Raw genomic sequence first — 18,143 nt, forward strand, 5'->3', positions numbered from 1 at the left:
AGAATTTTTTCCTAATATCTAATCTAAATCTCTCCTCTTTCAGTTTAAAACTGTTACCCCTCATCCTATCGCTGCACTCCCTGATCAAGAGTCCCTCCCCATCTCTCCTGTAGCCCCTTTAGGTCCTGGAAGGGGCTATAAGGTCTCCCTGGAGCCTTCTCTTCTCCAGGCTGAACAACCCCAACTCTCAGCCTGTCCTTACAGGAGAGATGCTCCAGTCCCCTGATCATCTTCGTGGCCATTGCTTCGTATAAAATTAAGCAGGTGTACACACTTGAGGGAGCTACCGATCAAGTTTCTTGGGATTGTCTAGATTCCTATTTTGGTTTCTCGGGGCTTACACGAGGCCTGGCCCCCACAGCGTTGCCGCCGCCTCCTCCCCCGGGGACCCCAAGCACACCGCTGTGCAGCAGTCTGCAACATCTGAAAAGCCGCGGGTGCTGAGGAAAGTTCGGGTGTATCCTGAAGGTGAGGGGCTGCAGTGTCAGGGCAGTCGCAGCGCTCTCCCGAAGACGGGCGACGAAGGGACACCCCGCCAGCACCGCCATCGCCGCCTCCCGGGGGTCCCGGCCCGCCTCAGCGCAACACGGCACGGCACGGCACGCCCCGCCCTCCCTCAGCCCTCCGCCAATCGCAGGGCTCCAGCTTGCCTCGCTCCTATAGGCTAGCGGCGGCCCGTGCTGGGGGCAGGTTCAACGAACCGGAGGCCGGCAGCCTGTCGCGGGCCGGCGTCGCCGCCAATAGGAAGCGGGCGGGCGGGGCCGCGCTGCTGTTGGGTCGGCGCCCGCCAATGGGCGCGAGGCGGTGGAGCGGGGCGGTCATGGCGGCGTTGCCGGGCCTGGCGCTGCTGCTGTTGCTGCTGGCCTGGGGCGGGCCGCCCGCCGCCGGGCAGAAGCGGAAAGAGGTGAGGTGCCGCCGGCAGCCCCGGCGGGCTGGGTCCTGGTGGGTCGCGGGCTGGGACCACCTGGCCCCGCCTTGGGGCTTGGCCGTCCCCGGCGGCGCTGGCCAGGCCCTGAGGGGGGGCCCGCGGGCGCGCCTGGGGGCCGAGCGGAGCAGTTGGCCTTTGAGCATCATACGGGTCTAATTTCTCTTTTATTTTCGAGTGTGTTTAATTCCAGGTGCTTCCGTTCTTGTAAAAAGCACCTAAAGAGTGCTGTCTTCCTGCTGAGTGGAGTGTGGAGGGAGAGGGCGGGTGGACTGGCTGCCTTTGGTTAGAATTACACTTGGCTCCTAGGGTTTGAAAAGATCCCTCTGTATATACTCGTGTTAGTTCTAAGTCAAAGAAGAGTAGTGTGTTATCTACCCTAAAATATTTATCTAAAGAGGGGTATTAATAAGGAGTAGACAAGTAGTTTATGATAAAAGTGATATTTGGGGGTTTTTCATTTATCTAATACTTCTTTGTATAATGCTGTAGAATTGGTTGGCTCATTTTTAAAGAAGAGCTTTGAGTTGAGCGCTCTTCAGTTCTCTAAAATAGCTACTGAATCCATTTTTTTCCAGCAGTGTTGGAAATTAGATGTTGAGCTCACTTCCGTAGTGCTTCTATCTCTGGTGTTGGTTCTGCTTCTACCAAGTTTTGAAGTTTGAAACAGTGTGATGCTTAGTATCAGATAAATATTGGGGAGTGATTTGGGCCATTTTGTACATCTGAGATAAATCTTACAATTAGCAACATGAAAAGGTACTGGTGAGCTGACAGTCTTCACCAGCATGTGTAATACTAAGTGCTTAAAGGCCAAGTGCTTAAAGCATGTATATTACTAAGTGGTTAAAGCAAAGTAATAATGTGACCGTTGAAAGAATTTGTGTATGCCTTCAAGAATCTTAAGGAAGTATCACATCACGTGGCTGGTGCTCTTATGAACACCGTGCAACTGTTTGTTATGTCAAATCTAAAAACCTTCAAGATTGTACTGTGAGACTAGGAAAAAAAAAACCAAAAAAACCATCAGTGTTCCTCTGACTTTATTTTCAGATGGTGTTATCAGAAAAAGTGAACCAGCTAATGGAGTGGGCTAGTAAAAGATCCGTTATTCGAATGAATGGAGACAAATTTCGACGCCTTGTGAAGGCACCACCCAGAAATTACTCAGTGATTGTGATGTTCACTGCTCTTCAGCCTCACAGACAGTGTGTTGTGTGCAAGTATGGACTTAACTTCCAAGTTATAATTTAGAAATAAATTATTATATGCTTTTAAGAAATTAAATCTGAGAACAGGATACAGCTTTCACATATGTGGGAGGAATATACTAGGGCGCATTATAGTAGGTTTATCTCTGAAATTAAATGTGTGGCAATATATGTGTTATATGCATGTGAGAAAACGATATAGCCCTTAATTATTTATCTCCCTCCTAAAATAATTGTGGCTTTGCAGGAACAGTATTCACACTGATAGGCTTCTGGAAAAAGAGAGAGTGTAAACTCAAGTTTCCTGGCTTGAGCTGCAGAAAAAATGTTTGTAGAATTACTGCTGGCCATGTATTCTAAAAGTCCTGCTAATTAATATGTTGATTGGCACTTACTTCTTTACAATTATAGCACGCTGGATCCTTAACCATATGGTTGTCTTGTGTTAATCCAGAGGTGGCAGAGGTCTGTAAAGGTGATCTATTTTATTTTTTTTTGCTTAGTTGAAATTAATTGGTTTCCCATCCTCTGCTGTGCAAAAGAGGACACACCTATACCCATTTTGATGCTTTGTGAAGTAGCAAATCATGAGCTGCTGAGCTCTGTCAGCTCAATCATGAGCTCCGTTTCACATTTCAATTAGAATTGAAGACTGCTTGTGTTCATGGACTCAACAAAACTTGCCCTTGGAAGTGCCAAATGGTTCACTTGATTGTTAGATGAGTGTCTGGCCTAAACTGTTTCTTTAATACTAGAAAAATAACGTAGGGGTGTGTGGGGTGCACCCATTAATTGGGTGGGTGGCTACAGCTCCCTCAGCTGTTTCATAGCTTGTGTTGTATGACAAACATATGATACAGCATCTCACTTTGTGTGTTTTACAGGCAAGCTGATGAGGAATACCAGATTCTGGCAAATTCCTGGCGATATTCCAGTGCATTTACCAATAAGATTTTTTTTGCTATGGTAGATTTTGATGAAGGCTCAGATGTATTTCAGATGGTAATGTCTTTCTTTTTCTCTTCTAACATTATTTTTAACTTGGGTTTTGAAGACTGAGGGTAAGAAGGCAAAGATGTATACAAAATTTAGTGTTAAAATGGTTAAAGACATAATCGATAAGTTAAAAGCTGTCACTTGGAAGAAATGAGGAGAAGAGCAGAGAGCAGTAGCATGTTGGCAGTAATATTGACAGAACTGACAAATCTGGAATAGGCACTAAGAGTGAACTGGCTTCTCTGACTTTTTCCTGAGTGTTTCTCCTATAATAACTTACAGTGTAATTCTCAATAGAAATCCTCTATGATGCATGAAGAGGCAAGATAGAAAGCACCAATGTTGTTAGGAACAGCTATTACAATGTTTAGATTGCTAGAGAATGATAGATTAGGCTTTCAGTGTGGCTTAACTTCTTTTCAAGTACCCAGTCATTTTGCTCTTCTATTAACATTATAGCCAAATTTTACTCAAATGTATAAGAACATTTAATGTATGCTTGCAGTTGTAGATCACATTAATAATTCATTTTTTGCAAATCTTAACTTTTTTTTTAAGAGATACTCATCTCTATTTAAAAACTACACAATTTAGGCAACGGTATTTTATTAAATGGAAGGCCTTGGACTGGGGAAGTGGAAAGGGACGTCTTTTGTCTTTTATTATTCTTCTTAAACTTTCTCATAGTGTTACATCAAAAATTAATTCATCAAGCTGTGGCCTTTATAGGTTATTGTATATATTCTTGTTTTGCAGATTTATCTCCCAAAAGTAGTATTTAGAGAGGAAACAGATTTAAAAAACCTGAAATGCTATGGGAAAAACAGTGTAAGGAAAAGATAGAACTACATTTTTTAAACAACTGCTTTTATTTACTTACTATAATCTCCATTTAGCTGGTCTGAATCTTTTGAATTGGTAGCTATAGGTCCGAGTACTGAAAAAGAAATGCCAGTCACTTTAGAAAGCATGCTCAATGGTGTTACCAAAAAAAAAAAAAAAAACCCCCCCAAAAAAACCAGAGAAAACCCTGCTTAGAAGTAATAATTTATTTCTAAGACAGCCAGAACAGCTAGTGACAGAGCTGAAAAATGTCCTCAATACTGAAAGCAGAAAACAGCATGGAACACATAAGGGAAATTGCAGAAGTATGTCTAGTACTTCTACGAAATACAGAAATGCAAGCTACTATGTGCTGTCTTTTTTTTTTTAAGTCATTGTCAATAAAATCTGTTTATTTAATAGTTTTATGATTAATTTAGTGATGATATTGCAGGATACAAATGGAAATGTGTTACTAAGTAGACTTTTCATGGTGCTGTATCTTCTGTGAATTTTCCAACTACAGCTAAACATGAATTCTGCTCCAACCTTCATTAACTTTCCTGCTAAAGGGAAGCCTAAACGGGGTGACACGTACGAGCTTCAGGTGCGTGGCTTTGCAGCTGAACAGCTTGCTCGTTGGGTGGCTGACAGAACTGATGTCAATGTAAGTATTTACAGACTTTCCTTAGCACCACCTGCAGCACTCCCTTACTGTGTAATTCCAGCTGTGAAATACCTCAGTTGTGTTCTGTGGCTAATGATCTACTCTCAGATATTCTAAATAGTTCTTGTCTGCAAAATTGAGTTTGGGTGCGTGACATCTTTAAATTTCCTTACGTTCTGTGTTCTAATATTTTTGTGTAATTCTGTATTTGGTAAGATGGTAAAACTCATCTCCTTCCTTTTCCCTCTTATGTTCCTGTGGAAGAAAAACAGTCTAAGTTATTAGGTAGGGTAAAGGTGTGTAAAACTGAAGTTACAGTAATAGAGAAAGAAGCATTACTTACTTCCCAAGTCAGATATATTACGTAGAAAATCTGTGTGTGTATTGATACTTTTTTTTTTCCCTGCTCTAATAAATTGTGTGTTTTGTTAGCAGGAGTGCGGGTATAATCTATAATCCCATTGAGGAAAAATAATTTAAATATCCTCTGTTTAGATTCGTGTGATAAGGCCACCAAACTATGCTGGACCGTTGATGTTAGGACTGCTGCTGGCTGTTGTCGGAGGCCTCGTATATTTGCGTGGAAGCAACCTGGATTTTCTGTATAACAAAACTGGCTGGGCATTTGCTGCTTTGGTGAGTAATTATAACTATTGTCTGCCTGTTGTCATGAGTTTTGTAGCAATTCAAGTCTTTAGAAGTTTTGCATTTAAAAATGCTTAAACCTGGTAGAGGAAAATGAGGAGCATTTAGTTTTACTTTTTGGTAGTCTGATAATATTCGATCTTGGTCTTTTCAGCTCAGTTAATGCTTGATCAGATGCCTTTTATACAAGTACTAGCCTGAGATTGTATTCCAGACCAGTATGTTTTGGTATGAAGTGGAAAGAAATTGGATAAAAAATAATTTTAAAAAGTCCTTATTAAATAGTATTTCTTCTTTTTCAGTGTTTTGTGTTAGCAATGACATCAGGCCAGATGTGGAACCACATTAGAGGTCCACCCTATGCTCATAAGAATCCCCATACAGGACAAGTGGTAAGTCTTTGTGTGTGAGTTGGTTGGTTTTGTTTTTTTTTTTTACATACCATGTTTGTTTCTACAGAATAAGGCTGATACTAAAAGTAGTAAGTCAGAGTGCTGTTATGGTTTGGGGAACCCATAACAATGTATTGTTGTTTTGACAATTAATCTATCACCTGATGACCCCCCTCCACCTGGGAAAGGGACTCAGGGAAAAGAAGGAAACATGAGGGCTGAAATATAATAGATTTAATGGGATGAGACTAAATAATTAACAATAATACTAAAGAACCTGTATTGATCCCAGTGCCATATAAAATGTACAAGGATTACACTCAGCCCATTCCATCATTAGGGAGCTGTTTGCTCCCAGCAGGGGACAGCAAATGTCAGACACTGAGTGCTGTGGCTTTGGGAGGAAGGGAAGGGCTCAGGGGTCCAGCACTGGGCCAAGGAGTCCTCAGGATGGCAGCCATCAAGGGAGACAGAGAACTCCTCAGCAAACTTTCTAATTTATATTGGATGTGACGTTCATGGTATGAAATAATTGTGTTGGCCAGTCTGCAACACAGCAGTGTCCAGGCCTTGCTCCTCCTCATCCCTGCATCTGGCAAGGCTTGAAAACACTGGGACCTTGAATCCCGCGTAGTCTAGCTGGCCATGAAGTAAATATTTTCACAAATGCAGACACTAGAGTCTTCTAAAAGTGCAGCTTTCCCAATCATTAGGAGATAAATTAGTCTTGTATTGCCCAAACCAGGACAAATGCAAATTCTATTCTTGGCTGCTTTTTTTCTAAGTCAGTGAGCCTAACCTCCCCTGCAGTGAGCAAGGCAAATTAGAGAGCTGTTGATTAGTTGCAAGAGAATCTGTCTTCTCTTAAAATATGTCTGTAAACAAGGAGTTTTGTTTTGTGTGAAGCATGAGTGTCAGAGCTCCAGTCAAGATTTAGATTTTCTTCCAATTAGCTTTACCTTTTTCTTGGCTTAAGTAAAAGAAGAAACTTGCAAACTTATGCTTTACTACACAAAATACTGATCTTAATCCAAAACAAAGTACTCTTTTGTGTAATTGCAGTGTGATAACTTCAACCATTACCTAGAATTCCAGTTTGATAGGAAGGTCATTCCTGTGTGTTCAATGATTCATTAATTGTGTGATGTTCTAAGAGTAAGGGCAAACGTTGCATGGAGGTTTCTAAGGTGTATTACTTCCTATGCTCAGTAATAAGCTTTTAAGAGATAGAATAAGAAATGTGATTCTTAATCAGACAAGAGAGATTCAGATTGAGCAGCTCCTAAAATGAAAATGAGCATGTTGCTAGATAATGAATCAAAGTGCTTTCCATGCAGTAAAGCATTAGATGGCAGTTCTGTGCATAGTACTCTGCTGGAACTGGGTCATCCTGGTTCTGAAGCAGTACCTTGGACTTTATTTCTATTGTGTTAATGTCTAGAGAGTTCAAGATCTTTTTGTGTGTGGAAACTTTGATTATTCTGGTGATCACAGAAAGCTAGGAAGGTACTAAAATAATGCTCTAGGGTAAACAGGACAGCATACAGAGTAACTAAAACTATTTGCTTTGGGGGTAGGCTCACGCAGAGGAGCAACGTATGTAACCTAAGAATCTGAGTCAGGGAATGGATCAGACTTGGATCATGGTGGGTGCGGGAGGGCATAATTATGGTATTTTGTCCTGCTGAACAGGGAATCTGGAGCATGAAGGTTGTAGCTGCACTTGCACTTACTATAATCTGAATGATACTTTGGGCTGATTGTGCACGTTAATAGAAGAAGGATTTTCGATGCTGACACATCTCCCCCTCAAAATCAACATTTAACAAGTGAAATTGTTTGACCTCCAACTTCCATTCTGCCTTCTGAAAGGGACAGTGCAAAACGCAGTTCCAAGCTCTATAAATGTTGGTAATCGTGTCAAAGTTGACTCCAGTCTCTTCTAAATTCAATTACTCTTTGTCTCTTACAGAACTATATCCATGGAAGCAGCCAAGCCCAATTTGTGGCAGAAACGCACATTGTTCTTCTGTTTAGTATCCTTCCTTCTGAGAAGCATGTGGTTGGTGACAACTGTGTTAGCTGAAGCTGCTGCCTTTTCCATGAGACTACTTTGTCAGGCTTGTAACTGTCACACAGTACTGATGTGGAAGCTTGTAGAGCCTTTCTGTGTCCACAACTATGCTTTTCCTATGCCAGTGAGCTTTAACTTGAATAGAAGAATGTTTACTGCTTTTTCACCACCCTTTTCCTTGCTGAATGACTGAAATGAATACAGTGTTAACGATGTGGATCTTTGTGGAATCATAAGATTCCTCAGGATAACCCCTGCTCCCCTGTGCATGTCTCTTATCTTTTCAATCTGACTGACTTAATTGTTGCTTTGTTTTTGAACTCTTTCCTCTATTTACTGATCTTTCTTCTTTTATTTCTTTGCTTACCTTCTTTACTTTTAATCTTACCAGTTGTTCATGCTAACTATTCAGGATTTTTCCATGCCAGTATTATACCATTGAGAAAGGCAAGCAAAAACTTGCAGGTTGAGAGCTTCTGCCTTTCTCAGTTGTATAAAAATGTTTCTTTGGAGACATAAGAATACAATACAAAATTCCATGTTCTTTTCTGTTCCCACATGTATGTTTTTGACCCATCATCTGCAACTTCAGTCATCTCTGACTCAAGCTTTTCTTTCTTGTCTTGTCACCTGAGGCAGTCTGTGCATTCTTTTATCTTTTTATTCAGGATTTTTTATTTTACTTAATACTGGCTTTTTATTTCCTTGAAACTTCACAGTCCCAATTTGTTTACATTTTATAGTACACAAGTATGGCAGAATAGCAGACTTACTTCAGGCACATTATTTCAAAACTTCATTCGAAATGTATGTCCTCATTGCTGTTTGACAATGATTAACAAGTCTCTCTGTTGCAACTCTGGTCTTTAACAGTGATTTCTGGTAATTTCCCCCTTTTCTCTCCTTGTTTTATGTATTCAAAATCCAAATTTCAGCAAGCAACGCATTGGGAATTTGTAATATAAAGTAAGCAATTGGTGTTTAAATATGCTGGTGTCAAATGAACTTTACTCTCTTGCTGTGTATTCATTATAAAAGATTTTTTTTTAAAACTTAAGACATCCATTTGGAGGGGAACTTCTGATCTTTTTAAAATTACTACTGTGCTTCTGATGCACTCAGTCCAATTCAACCTAGAAACTTTATGTTTATTTGTGTTATTGCCATGAATCACGTTACGGACCCAGTCTCCAAGTTGTTGGAGGCATTTAAAATGATAGGAGTTAGTGAAGTTCCTGGAGGTTGAAGTCGTTCTCTTGCGGTCTACCCTTCAGCACATCTTAATGGTCCCGTTGTAGTCAATGCTAAGCATTTCTTCTTTCAGGAGGAGGATTTGGACTGAACATCCATAGTGAAATGGAATGAAATGGATGCACTATTTTGCTTTGCTAGGATTCGCTTTTTGCAAATGTCACGCTTTTTAAGTTGTCTGTGCCTCCTTAATTTCATAAGCTTTAATTTTTTTTTTTACTTGAAGAATTAGAAAAGACTGAAATATTGCTACTTCAAAGAGAACGTGTGTGTTAAATATTGCATCCATCTTATTAATTCTATTAGCTGAGCATAATGTAAAAGTTGAATTCCTTTTGGGATTTTGCAGTGGAGTAGAACAGTAGTAGGAGTGGACCAAGCTCTCTGGGAAGGAATGCTGTTTCATGACAAGCTGAGATAATAAATACGCGGTTTTAATTTTGTGTCAAGATCTACTATATTTTCCAGTTTATATTAAAACTTTGTATTTATTGTCTCTTAAAAGTTGACATTATTAATACTCTTCATTTGCTTCCCCCCTCAGCCCCCCATAGTTGCTTGTTTTGCTGGGAAATCTTTAATTTTTCCACTGAGTTTTAATGACCCAGGTATGGTGTGGGAGCTGAATTTATGAGGTTAGGAATGAGTGTATTGAGTCATTGTATTTTGTTGATTTAGCCTTAAACAGTGTTTGTAGATGGTGGTGTTACTTTAGGAATGGTACTCCTCCACGAAGCTGCTACTTCTGACATGGATGTGGGGAAAAGAAAAAGTAAGTACTAGTACTTTTCACTCTAAGAGAAGCCAATTTCAGTAAAGATTTTTGTCATAAACATTAAATAAAAATGCTTTTACCCTGTTGGTTTTTATACACCTCCTGCCTCTAAGCAGAAGTGAATCATTTGGCTTTTTTGGTAACATTTGGAGTTGCTTAGCAAACCGTAAGATAAACTCAAAGCTCTTTTGGGAAATGAGGAGATACAAAGATGCTTTGCAGCATTTTGTGAGTAAGGGAGAGAAGGGACTTGCTTTCTCTTAAAGCAGTGGTATAAAATTGATTTACACTAGGAATTGGAAAGAAAATCGGTGCTATTTATTTCTTCTCAGTGATTCTAATAGAGGTGTCATCTGACCTAATCTGTAAATGCTACAGAATGCTCTTGAAACCTGCAGTCACTGGGGTGTTTTTTGGGAGAGCTGTCACATTACCAGAATCTTACTCTGCATCTCTTTCAGTCATGTGTATTGCTGGTATTGGCTTGGTGGTGCTGTTCTTCAGCTGGTTGCTGTCTGTCTTCAGGTCCAAATACCATGGCTACCCATACAGGTACGTTGTCTTTGCTGCTTCTGTCATTGTTTTCCTGTGCTTTGCAATACAGGTACAACACCACAGACTTTTTTGAAGCAAGTGGGTAAATACAAAGGAGGGCTTAAAGCTTGCCAGCGATACTAGAAGGCTTAGGGGTTTTGTTATTCTGGACTATATGCTTGTGAACAAATCTTTTCCTGCTGACAGCTATTTCCTTGTCTGGTAATATTAGTTTAAACCAAAGCGGAGAGATAGGCAAAGGACCTATTTCTGAAATCTAACTTGGTGGGAAATATTCCTTTAAAAATGCTCCACTTGCTTCTCAGGAAGTGGCAATGTTGGTTGATATAATAACGAGAAATAATGTTTTTTGGTGGGTATTATGATTTTTCAGTTTGGCCAAAGGAAAGATTCTAGTAATCTCCTTTTCATGCCATCACATATTATAAAATCTATTTTCATAGTGATACCTCAGCCACTTTGTACTGAAAACAAGTGTCTTTTTTTTTCTCTACTTTTCCTCCATATTCGTACATCTTGATTATTAACCCTTGTTTGTGGGAACAAGGAGGATGGCTGATGCTTTAAAGCTGTGCACATTTTGTGATAGTTTGTGTAAAGAGTTGTAACATTACTAATTGATGACTTATACCGATTATATATGTATTATCTTGTGTGGTTTTATTAGGTTTTACGCATTTTAAAGGAATAAATACATGTTGAGGGACCAGCTTCTAACCATTTCGGCTTCTGCAATGAGTTTAATTTTCTGGAAGGCTAATTGCATAGGCAAATATTATCCTCTTCTTATGAGAAGTCAGTTCTTTTTTAAAAAATATCTAAACAATAAAACTTGTTATTTCATAAACACTTTTCTCAAGACCTGAAGAGAACTGAACTTGTATAATAACTGGTCCGCTTTTATTCTGGTCTATGCAATGGTCTTACGTGCTTCTGCTAACATTGTTGTAGGTAAGATGTGGTTGTCTTGGCTTTTGAGTTACTAGAAGACTTGCTTTTAAGCAATTTCTACACAGCTGCTTATGTTGTAGTTGCATGAGGTCCAGTTTCTCACTCTGATTTTCTCAGCATATATGAAAGCTAAGTGGAACGTTGCATACTTTTTGCTTCTTATAAAATTAATAAGAATGTTTTTTATTTTGTACCTGCAGTTTCCTAATGAGTTAAAGGATTCCAGAATCTGTAACATCAGAAAGATGGCGACTCTGAAATGGCATGTAGTGGAATGGAAGAGCTAAATACGTGTGGTTCGTGCTACCTCTCTTTACACTGAACGAGATAGTTAAACACTGAACCAAAGATGATGTGTAGTGCCTTAAATATAACAAGCAATTTGCTCTGAAGGACACAGAGTATTAAGATGCAATCTCTTTTTCATAAGCTTTACATCTTCTTAAACAACTCCTACTGAAATTCAGAACTTAAAGCTTAGAAATACATTTCTGTAGACTAACTGAAAACAGTACTTTAAATTCAATTGGATATTCTGTTTTCCTTATGTTTTTTCCCCTCAAATATTTATCACTTTATTTCCTGTTTGTGCACAGCAGGTGACAATAGCTTCTCTGTCATACCTTTCCATGGTTGAGAAAGCGTCTTTCTGTACTTGGAAATCTTTTCCTTCCATCTGTGTGCAACCCTTGGAGCCTACTCCAAATTCCAGTGTGGAATGTGCATATCCTAGAGCTGTATCTCGTTTTTGAGAAGAGTACTTAATTGCTATATGATGTGAGAGGTTGTTTCACAGATGAAGGGAAATTTTTCAACAGGTAGAACAGAGTTATTAATTTGATTATTCATTAAAAATTGTCTTTGCCAAATGCTGGAATTGCAACATTTAAGTGTTCACTCAGAGCTGAAAAAAATTATACTGACCAACACCCTCTCAAAAACACAAACCAAAACTGCAAAGGTAACTAGCCGTCTGTAACATGAATTAAAGGTTGCCAACTGGCTTTCAAGTTACTGCTCAAAGCCCTGACAAACCAGTAAGTATCAGATTTTTGGGTACTACATAAGTTCTTGCATTCTCTGTTTATTTTCTCCAAGTCTTTATCCTCGGGGAGGATATGGGAATGGGCAGAGATACCTAATCCCAGGAAAAATATTGTTACCCCAGGAAAGATTTGTTAGCCTTACAATTGAAGGTGCGTGCCTTTTGCTCTCTCCTTTTGTTCTCTCATCTCACAAAGATATTTTGCCTTAAAGATTCATGAGTGGAAACCATTGTGCCTCAACCCAAACTGTTGTGTAGTTCAGCACCTGTACTATGGGAAACCTGCAGCGTGGTTCAGTGATGTTGCCTTCCATGGGCTGTGGCAGCCTTGGAGGTCACCAGTCAGAGGAAAATATCGTGAGACTTTGGCCTCCTGCTTCTGCCTTTCCCCTGTCTCAAGGGTTTATAGAATTAGAATGCTATAGACTGAATCTCAGAAAGGACTGTATCATTCAAAGTAGAATGTTATTCTTATGCAATTTTGCTAAATTAACACATATCTCAAGTGCCTTAACTTCACTAATTTACTTGTTTGATGTTTCAACTTGCGGAGATTCATTTTTCTATGCCATACAGAATGACAAGCCTTAGTGGAATGGATAAATTGTGTGCCTGACTGGATTTTGGACAAGTTTCAATAAAATTTTTTAGTCTAATCCATGCTCCTGTGTCTTTTGAACTTCAAATTGAAGCAAAACAAACCAACCTTTTCTTCCACTATTGCTTCAATGTGTTAATAAAAATGTCTGTATGAAGTAAATAACCTGAGTACAGCTGAGTAGACTGGGTTAGTAGCAGATCTGTGTTTATGTGGGAAATTTCAGCTCAAAATGTCAATACTAGAGGTCTTCTCATGTAATGAACTAATAGCATGAGGATTGCATGGTTTTTACTTGTCTTTGACAGCTGTCCTGAGGTGAAAATCTTGGCTTTCTGGAGTCCTAGATGGGTCCACTAAATAGCATTTCTGGAGGTGGAATCTAGTTAACACCATAGATTTGCCAGGAACAGCTCTGGACTGCTGTGCCTGTTGCTTATTTTCCTGCCCTCTTGGTACAGTGCTTCCAAAAATCTTTTAGGTTGGTTGTACTTGTCATTAGCAATGCAGGTAGAAGCGGCTTACAATCTTGTTCTAAAGCAGTAAATGTTTTTTCTTAAACTTTCAAACTTGTTTCTAATTTTTCTGACATGGTGCATCTTCTATCCCTCTAAAAAGCATCTAATAATATATTGACCAACTTTAAACAGGTGCACATCATGCTAATGGATGGTGGAGATATGTTGGCTTTCCAATTAAGGTGGTATAGATGTTAAAAGGATTTTCCTCTTTTTCCATGCTGACATATCAAATGAAAATAATGCTTACTTTTTCCAACAGTTTGTCTGCTCTCTAGGCTGAAACGGAAGGGCATGGAGGAAGGAACAAGTGTGATAGTGGAGCAAAGGAAGATTGAGTGCTTGCAAGGACCTGTACCAGATTTAGAGAGGATGCAGTTCTAGAAAGATTTGACTTGTGCAGCAGTTGAGAGGTAATGGCCAGCTATAATTGGTACCCAAAGTGACTCTTCAGGACCATTGGCACATGCATCTCACTAACTAGTTAGTGTAATACAGTTCTGGACCAGTAGAACAAAGGTGGAAGAGGCAATGCATTTGAGAACTGGTATGCTAAAATTGGGAATCTGATGAGGCCATCTCCTTTAGAAAGTGAGTCATTAAACAGCTCAGAAGTACTATAAAAGCTCACCTCTTAGAGAGCACTTAGTGTAATAAAAGGAGGAAATGCTATTTTCTGTAGCTGAAAATGGACTCTGTGGTTTTGTTAATGTAGCTGGTCTCAAAGATTACTGCTTTTGAGAAGGGGTTGTGGTGTATTTAAAAATTATTTTTGGGATAATAGCTAGGAATAATTCAGGGAGCTCTCTGGGCTTAGCCCAAAGCAAGACAGTCAGTCTAATTGGATTAATCTAGGTAATGTTTTGTGTTATCTCTAGTTTACTGGAAGCTCCTGTCTTCAAACCATTCTAGTGTTCAGCACAGAACGTGTTTCTTGGTGGTGCCTAGTGGTCATTCCTGCAGTTAAGCCTTTAACCAAGATGCTTCAGAAGCCTATGCTCTTCAGGGGCAGAACTGCTCAATCCTTCAGCAAGATGGAGAATGGGCTCAGCTCTGCATCTGCGTTGTATGGCCTTGTGTTCGTGCAAATAACCTTCATTTATCCCATGGCTGGTGATGTCCGTGTGTCTGAGTGTATAAATGCAATCTCCTGGTTGGGATACGCGTTCGGACAGGAGAGTGAGAACAAGTGAAACCTTTTGGAAGGCAATGGGGTAGCCGTCAGGGTCTGGGGAATATGATGAGATGATGGCTGCTGAGAGGCTTTAGAAAAATGTAAATGCTTTTGTGGTCACAACTATTGGACATCTAACTAAATGTACTGCAAGGTTTATTCCGAGCCTTGTTAAAAATAAATGTAAAAGTAAGCATAGCAGTGACTTTTTATTCCTAGTCTACATTCTTGACAAAGTAGAAGTTTTGGAATTACTGAAGGAATTAAATTACTTACCTTCTAAAACATGCTGTCTATGACATCAGATTATACTAGATCATGGCATCTTGTAGCCAAACTTCATTGTGGACAAGAATGCTCTGTAGGGTTCTTTTATGACTTACTAGCAATGGTTTCTGATAGTGTTTTAAAAATTATCCAGTCTATAACAGAAAATCTCTTATGCCAAAATCAGATTTTTTTTTTTAACAAAGTTTCAAAAAGCTTTTATTTGCTATAGAAATTAATTCTCACGAAGGATTTGGAAAAGTACTGGCACTTTGTTTCTTTATTGGACCTTGTTTACTGCTTTCTTATGCTGAAAAGGTTTAATTATCAGATACAAGCCACTATGCAACTGATTGCACACCATCAGTTTGAGCTTTATTAAGGGGAGTAGAGTAACAGCAAAACAAAGAACAAACCCGGACGCTTGAGTAAGCGGTCATCTCTTTTCAGTTTTTATCATGCTTTTTGTCTGACCAATAGAGAATGAGTTTCATTGCACAGAATTGGTTCCATTTAAAAGCTCAGATTGTGACCCTTCCTATAAAATGAATTTAAGCATAGTGTTTTAGTGTTCTGGATTAATTGTGCTACTTTTATCACAGACAATAATATGAAAAAGATGTATATGTAGTTTGTATTTCTAGGTCAGGAGCACATGAAGTTCTTAAAATATTCTCTTGTCAGTTGATAGCTATACATGTCTTTCAGCCATTTTTCTTAAAAGTAGGCTAATATCTACTTAAAACTAATTGCTATCATTATGAAAAAAAATATAAAAATCAGTGCAATGAGACTCTAGAGCGGCCCTTGGGTTGTCCTGCAAACTAAGCTTGGGATCTTCATTCTTCCAGGTGTATTTATTGGAGCAGACAGCAGGGTCTGTTAGCAGAGTGCTGGGGGAAGGGGTCCCGTGTGCAGGGGAAGCCGAGCTGTCGGTGTGTTGGACGTGCAGAGTGTTTCTCTGTGGATGCACGCAGCGTCCCTCCATAGGCACATTCTGGTGTGCTTCTACAGTCTGCTCATTGACAGTCTCCTGACAGTATCAGGGTTTGTCTTCTGGACTAATTGTAGGGAGATGGGAACGTTTCCCTCCTTACATTATTTTGACTTCTTCTCACAATAGAATTTCTTTTTCATGTGCAACTTGTATCTAAAGTTATGAGTTGGAGGCAATTAAATTTGGGCTTTTAAACTGCTTTCAAATGCCTTCTTTTATCTTCCAAGGAAATAATAAAAAAAATAATACAGAGTAAAAGTAATAAGTATATATGTGTAGTTATTCTAAATCAGTAGGATATTTGTCTCTAAAGCAGACTAAATGCCTTGAAGAGTAAAATAAATGTTTTCTTACTTTAATCATATAATTGGACTACTGATGCAGAGCAAAGAATAGGTGATGCTTCTGGTTTAATTCCTCTGGTGGCAAAAAACCAATGGCTTTTTGAAATTTTTAATGGAATTAGTAGCAGTCAGTTAAGATAGATTGTGGTTTTTTTTTTCCTTCTAAAATTTAGTTAGAAGGCAGGTGATGCTTTGGTCTTTTAAAAGAAGTGTAGCATTAACCATGACACAGCATTTGTTAACAAAGCTGCTGTTAAGTCTGCTATTTGGTATTACTAAAATCAAGCAAATACAGGATGCAGTTCTTGGGTAAAATTCTCAAGCAAATTTTGTTTAGAGCAGTTTGTAGCATTTCCCTGGGATGTGTAAGCTTGTATGTGCCCAAGTGTGAAAATACTATTTATTCTATTATCGTTGCCTTTTAGAATGAAATAGATATAAGTAGTTGTACTTAAGATCACAGGGTTCTCACTATGATTTTTTTTTTTCTGCTATTTCGCACATTGCTTCATGAAACCGGGTGAATTGGTACTTTTTAGTGGTTCTCTTTATTATAAATGAATAATACTTGTGCCACCTGTTTCAGATTCTTTGAGGTACTGGGCTTGGTTGTGGTGTTGGACATGTGGGGAGATGGAAGTTTCCATGAAAACGCCAACCAGGGGAACTTGGGAGCCTTCTCGTGTAGCTTCTTCCTCTCTGAATAGGGACGTATTTCAGTCCTCCTCTTTTCCTATAGATTTTAACATCTGACTGGCACAAGCTGTAACACGGGAAGGTCCATTAAAATATGAGGAAGAACCTCTTTACGGTGAGGGTGATGGAGCCCTGGAACAGGCTGCCCAGGGAGGTCGTGGAGTCCCCTTCTCTGGAGATCTTCAAGCCCTGCCTGGATGCAGTCCTGAGTGATGTGCTCTGGGCAACACTGCTTTGGCAGGGGCGTTGGACTGGATGGTCTCTAGAAGGTCCCTTCCAACTCCAACGATTCTGTGATGGGAATGTAGAAGTTGCTAGTACAAGCAGGGAAAATTATCTTGGCATACTTATGTGAAGCTGCCAATGACGTTTCTTTATCTAATGAAGCGGTGCTCTAGCCAGCAGTGTAACTTGGGTGCTGTTCAACAAGTTCAACTGTGGTCATTCTCAGTAGAGCCGACATTCATATCTTGCCGTCCTGTTACGCTGTCCTTGGGAAGCTTGCTCTGTCCTGCTCTCCTTGAGGGGGTGGCCTGTCCCCGTGGAGGCTTGGGGTTGGTCCCACGCTGGTGTTAGCGTTTGGCCACCATTCCTGTGTTACTCGGGTGGGTGCATTGACATGCCATGATTCCCCTGATGGTGTTGAAGGCGGGTTGGATCTACGTTGGATGGCCCAAAGCCGGAGTCCTCTGAGGAGGGCGGTGGGGATGGGGCGAGACCCCATCCTGCGGCCATGGTGGCGGCCGCCGGGGCACCCGTGGGCGGGAGCCCCCTGCTGGGCAAAGTCGTCAATACACTTTGTTTTGAAATGATGTCACGGGACTTGGTGCGTGACGTCAGGTCCCTGCCGGTGACGTAACCCTCCCTCCAGCCAATCGGAGCGGGGAAGGTTAGGACGGTGACGTGAACGACCCTAGCAACAGGCCCCGTTGGAGCCGCCCAATTAGAAAATCGCTGGGGGCGGCGAGGAGCCAATGGGAGTCGGCGAAGGAGGAAGGCGGCAGGAGGCAGGTCTCCCTCAGCCTCCCTCCGATAAGATGGCGGCGGAGCTGGCGATGGTGGCAATAACGGCTTTGTCTCCTTCCAGCGCCTGAGCCCGGTTCCGGCCCGGCCGGCCGCACCGAGCAGCGGCAGCGGAGACATGACCGCAGAGCCCGTGAGGTACGGCCCGGAGCCCGCCCCTGGCGGGGGGAGCGGCGGCCGCTGCCGGCGGGCGGCCTCCACCGCTGCACCGCCCGGC

The 18,143-nt window shown here is 40.6% G+C and overlaps 2 protein-coding genes across 5 annotated transcripts in view; both read left to right on the forward strand.

Annotated features, from left to right (window-relative positions):
* The first annotated feature begins 784 nt into the window (after positions 1-784).
* On the forward strand, positions 785-12,965 carry MAGT1 (magnesium transporter 1). Its single transcript, XM_014955325.1, has 10 exons — positions 785-904; positions 1,979-2,148; positions 3,021-3,138; positions 4,481-4,621; positions 5,117-5,257; positions 5,569-5,658; positions 7,631-7,694; positions 9,681-9,755; positions 10,220-10,310; positions 11,465-12,965. Exons 1-10 carry the CDS (start codon positions 791-793, stop codon positions 11,478-11,480), a joined length of 1,020 nt encoding a protein of 339 aa, XP_014810811.1. The 5' UTR covers positions 785-790; the 3' UTR covers positions 11,481-12,965.
* A 4,540-nt stretch (positions 12,966-17,505) lies between these two features.
* ATRX (alpha thalassemia/mental retardation syndrome X-linked) overlaps positions 17,506-18,143 on the forward strand; it is an 80,257-nt gene continuing 79,619 nt past the window's right edge. For all 4 annotated transcript variants that reach the window (XM_014955033.1, XM_014955034.1, XM_014955035.1 and 1 more), the window contains exon 1: positions 17,506-18,064. In XM_014955033.1, coding sequence (XP_014810519.1) covers positions 18,045-18,064 — 20 coding nt within the window. In that variant the 5' untranslated portion in view covers positions 17,506-18,044. The remainder of the gene's footprint in view (positions 18,065-18,143) is intronic.

The sequence above is a fragment of the Calidris pugnax genome, unplaced genomic scaffold (assembly GCF_001431845.1).
Source record: "Calidris pugnax isolate Ruff unplaced genomic scaffold, ASM143184v1 scaffold38, whole genome shotgun sequence".
Lineage (NCBI taxonomy): Eukaryota > Metazoa > Chordata > Aves > Charadriiformes > Scolopacidae > Calidris > Calidris pugnax.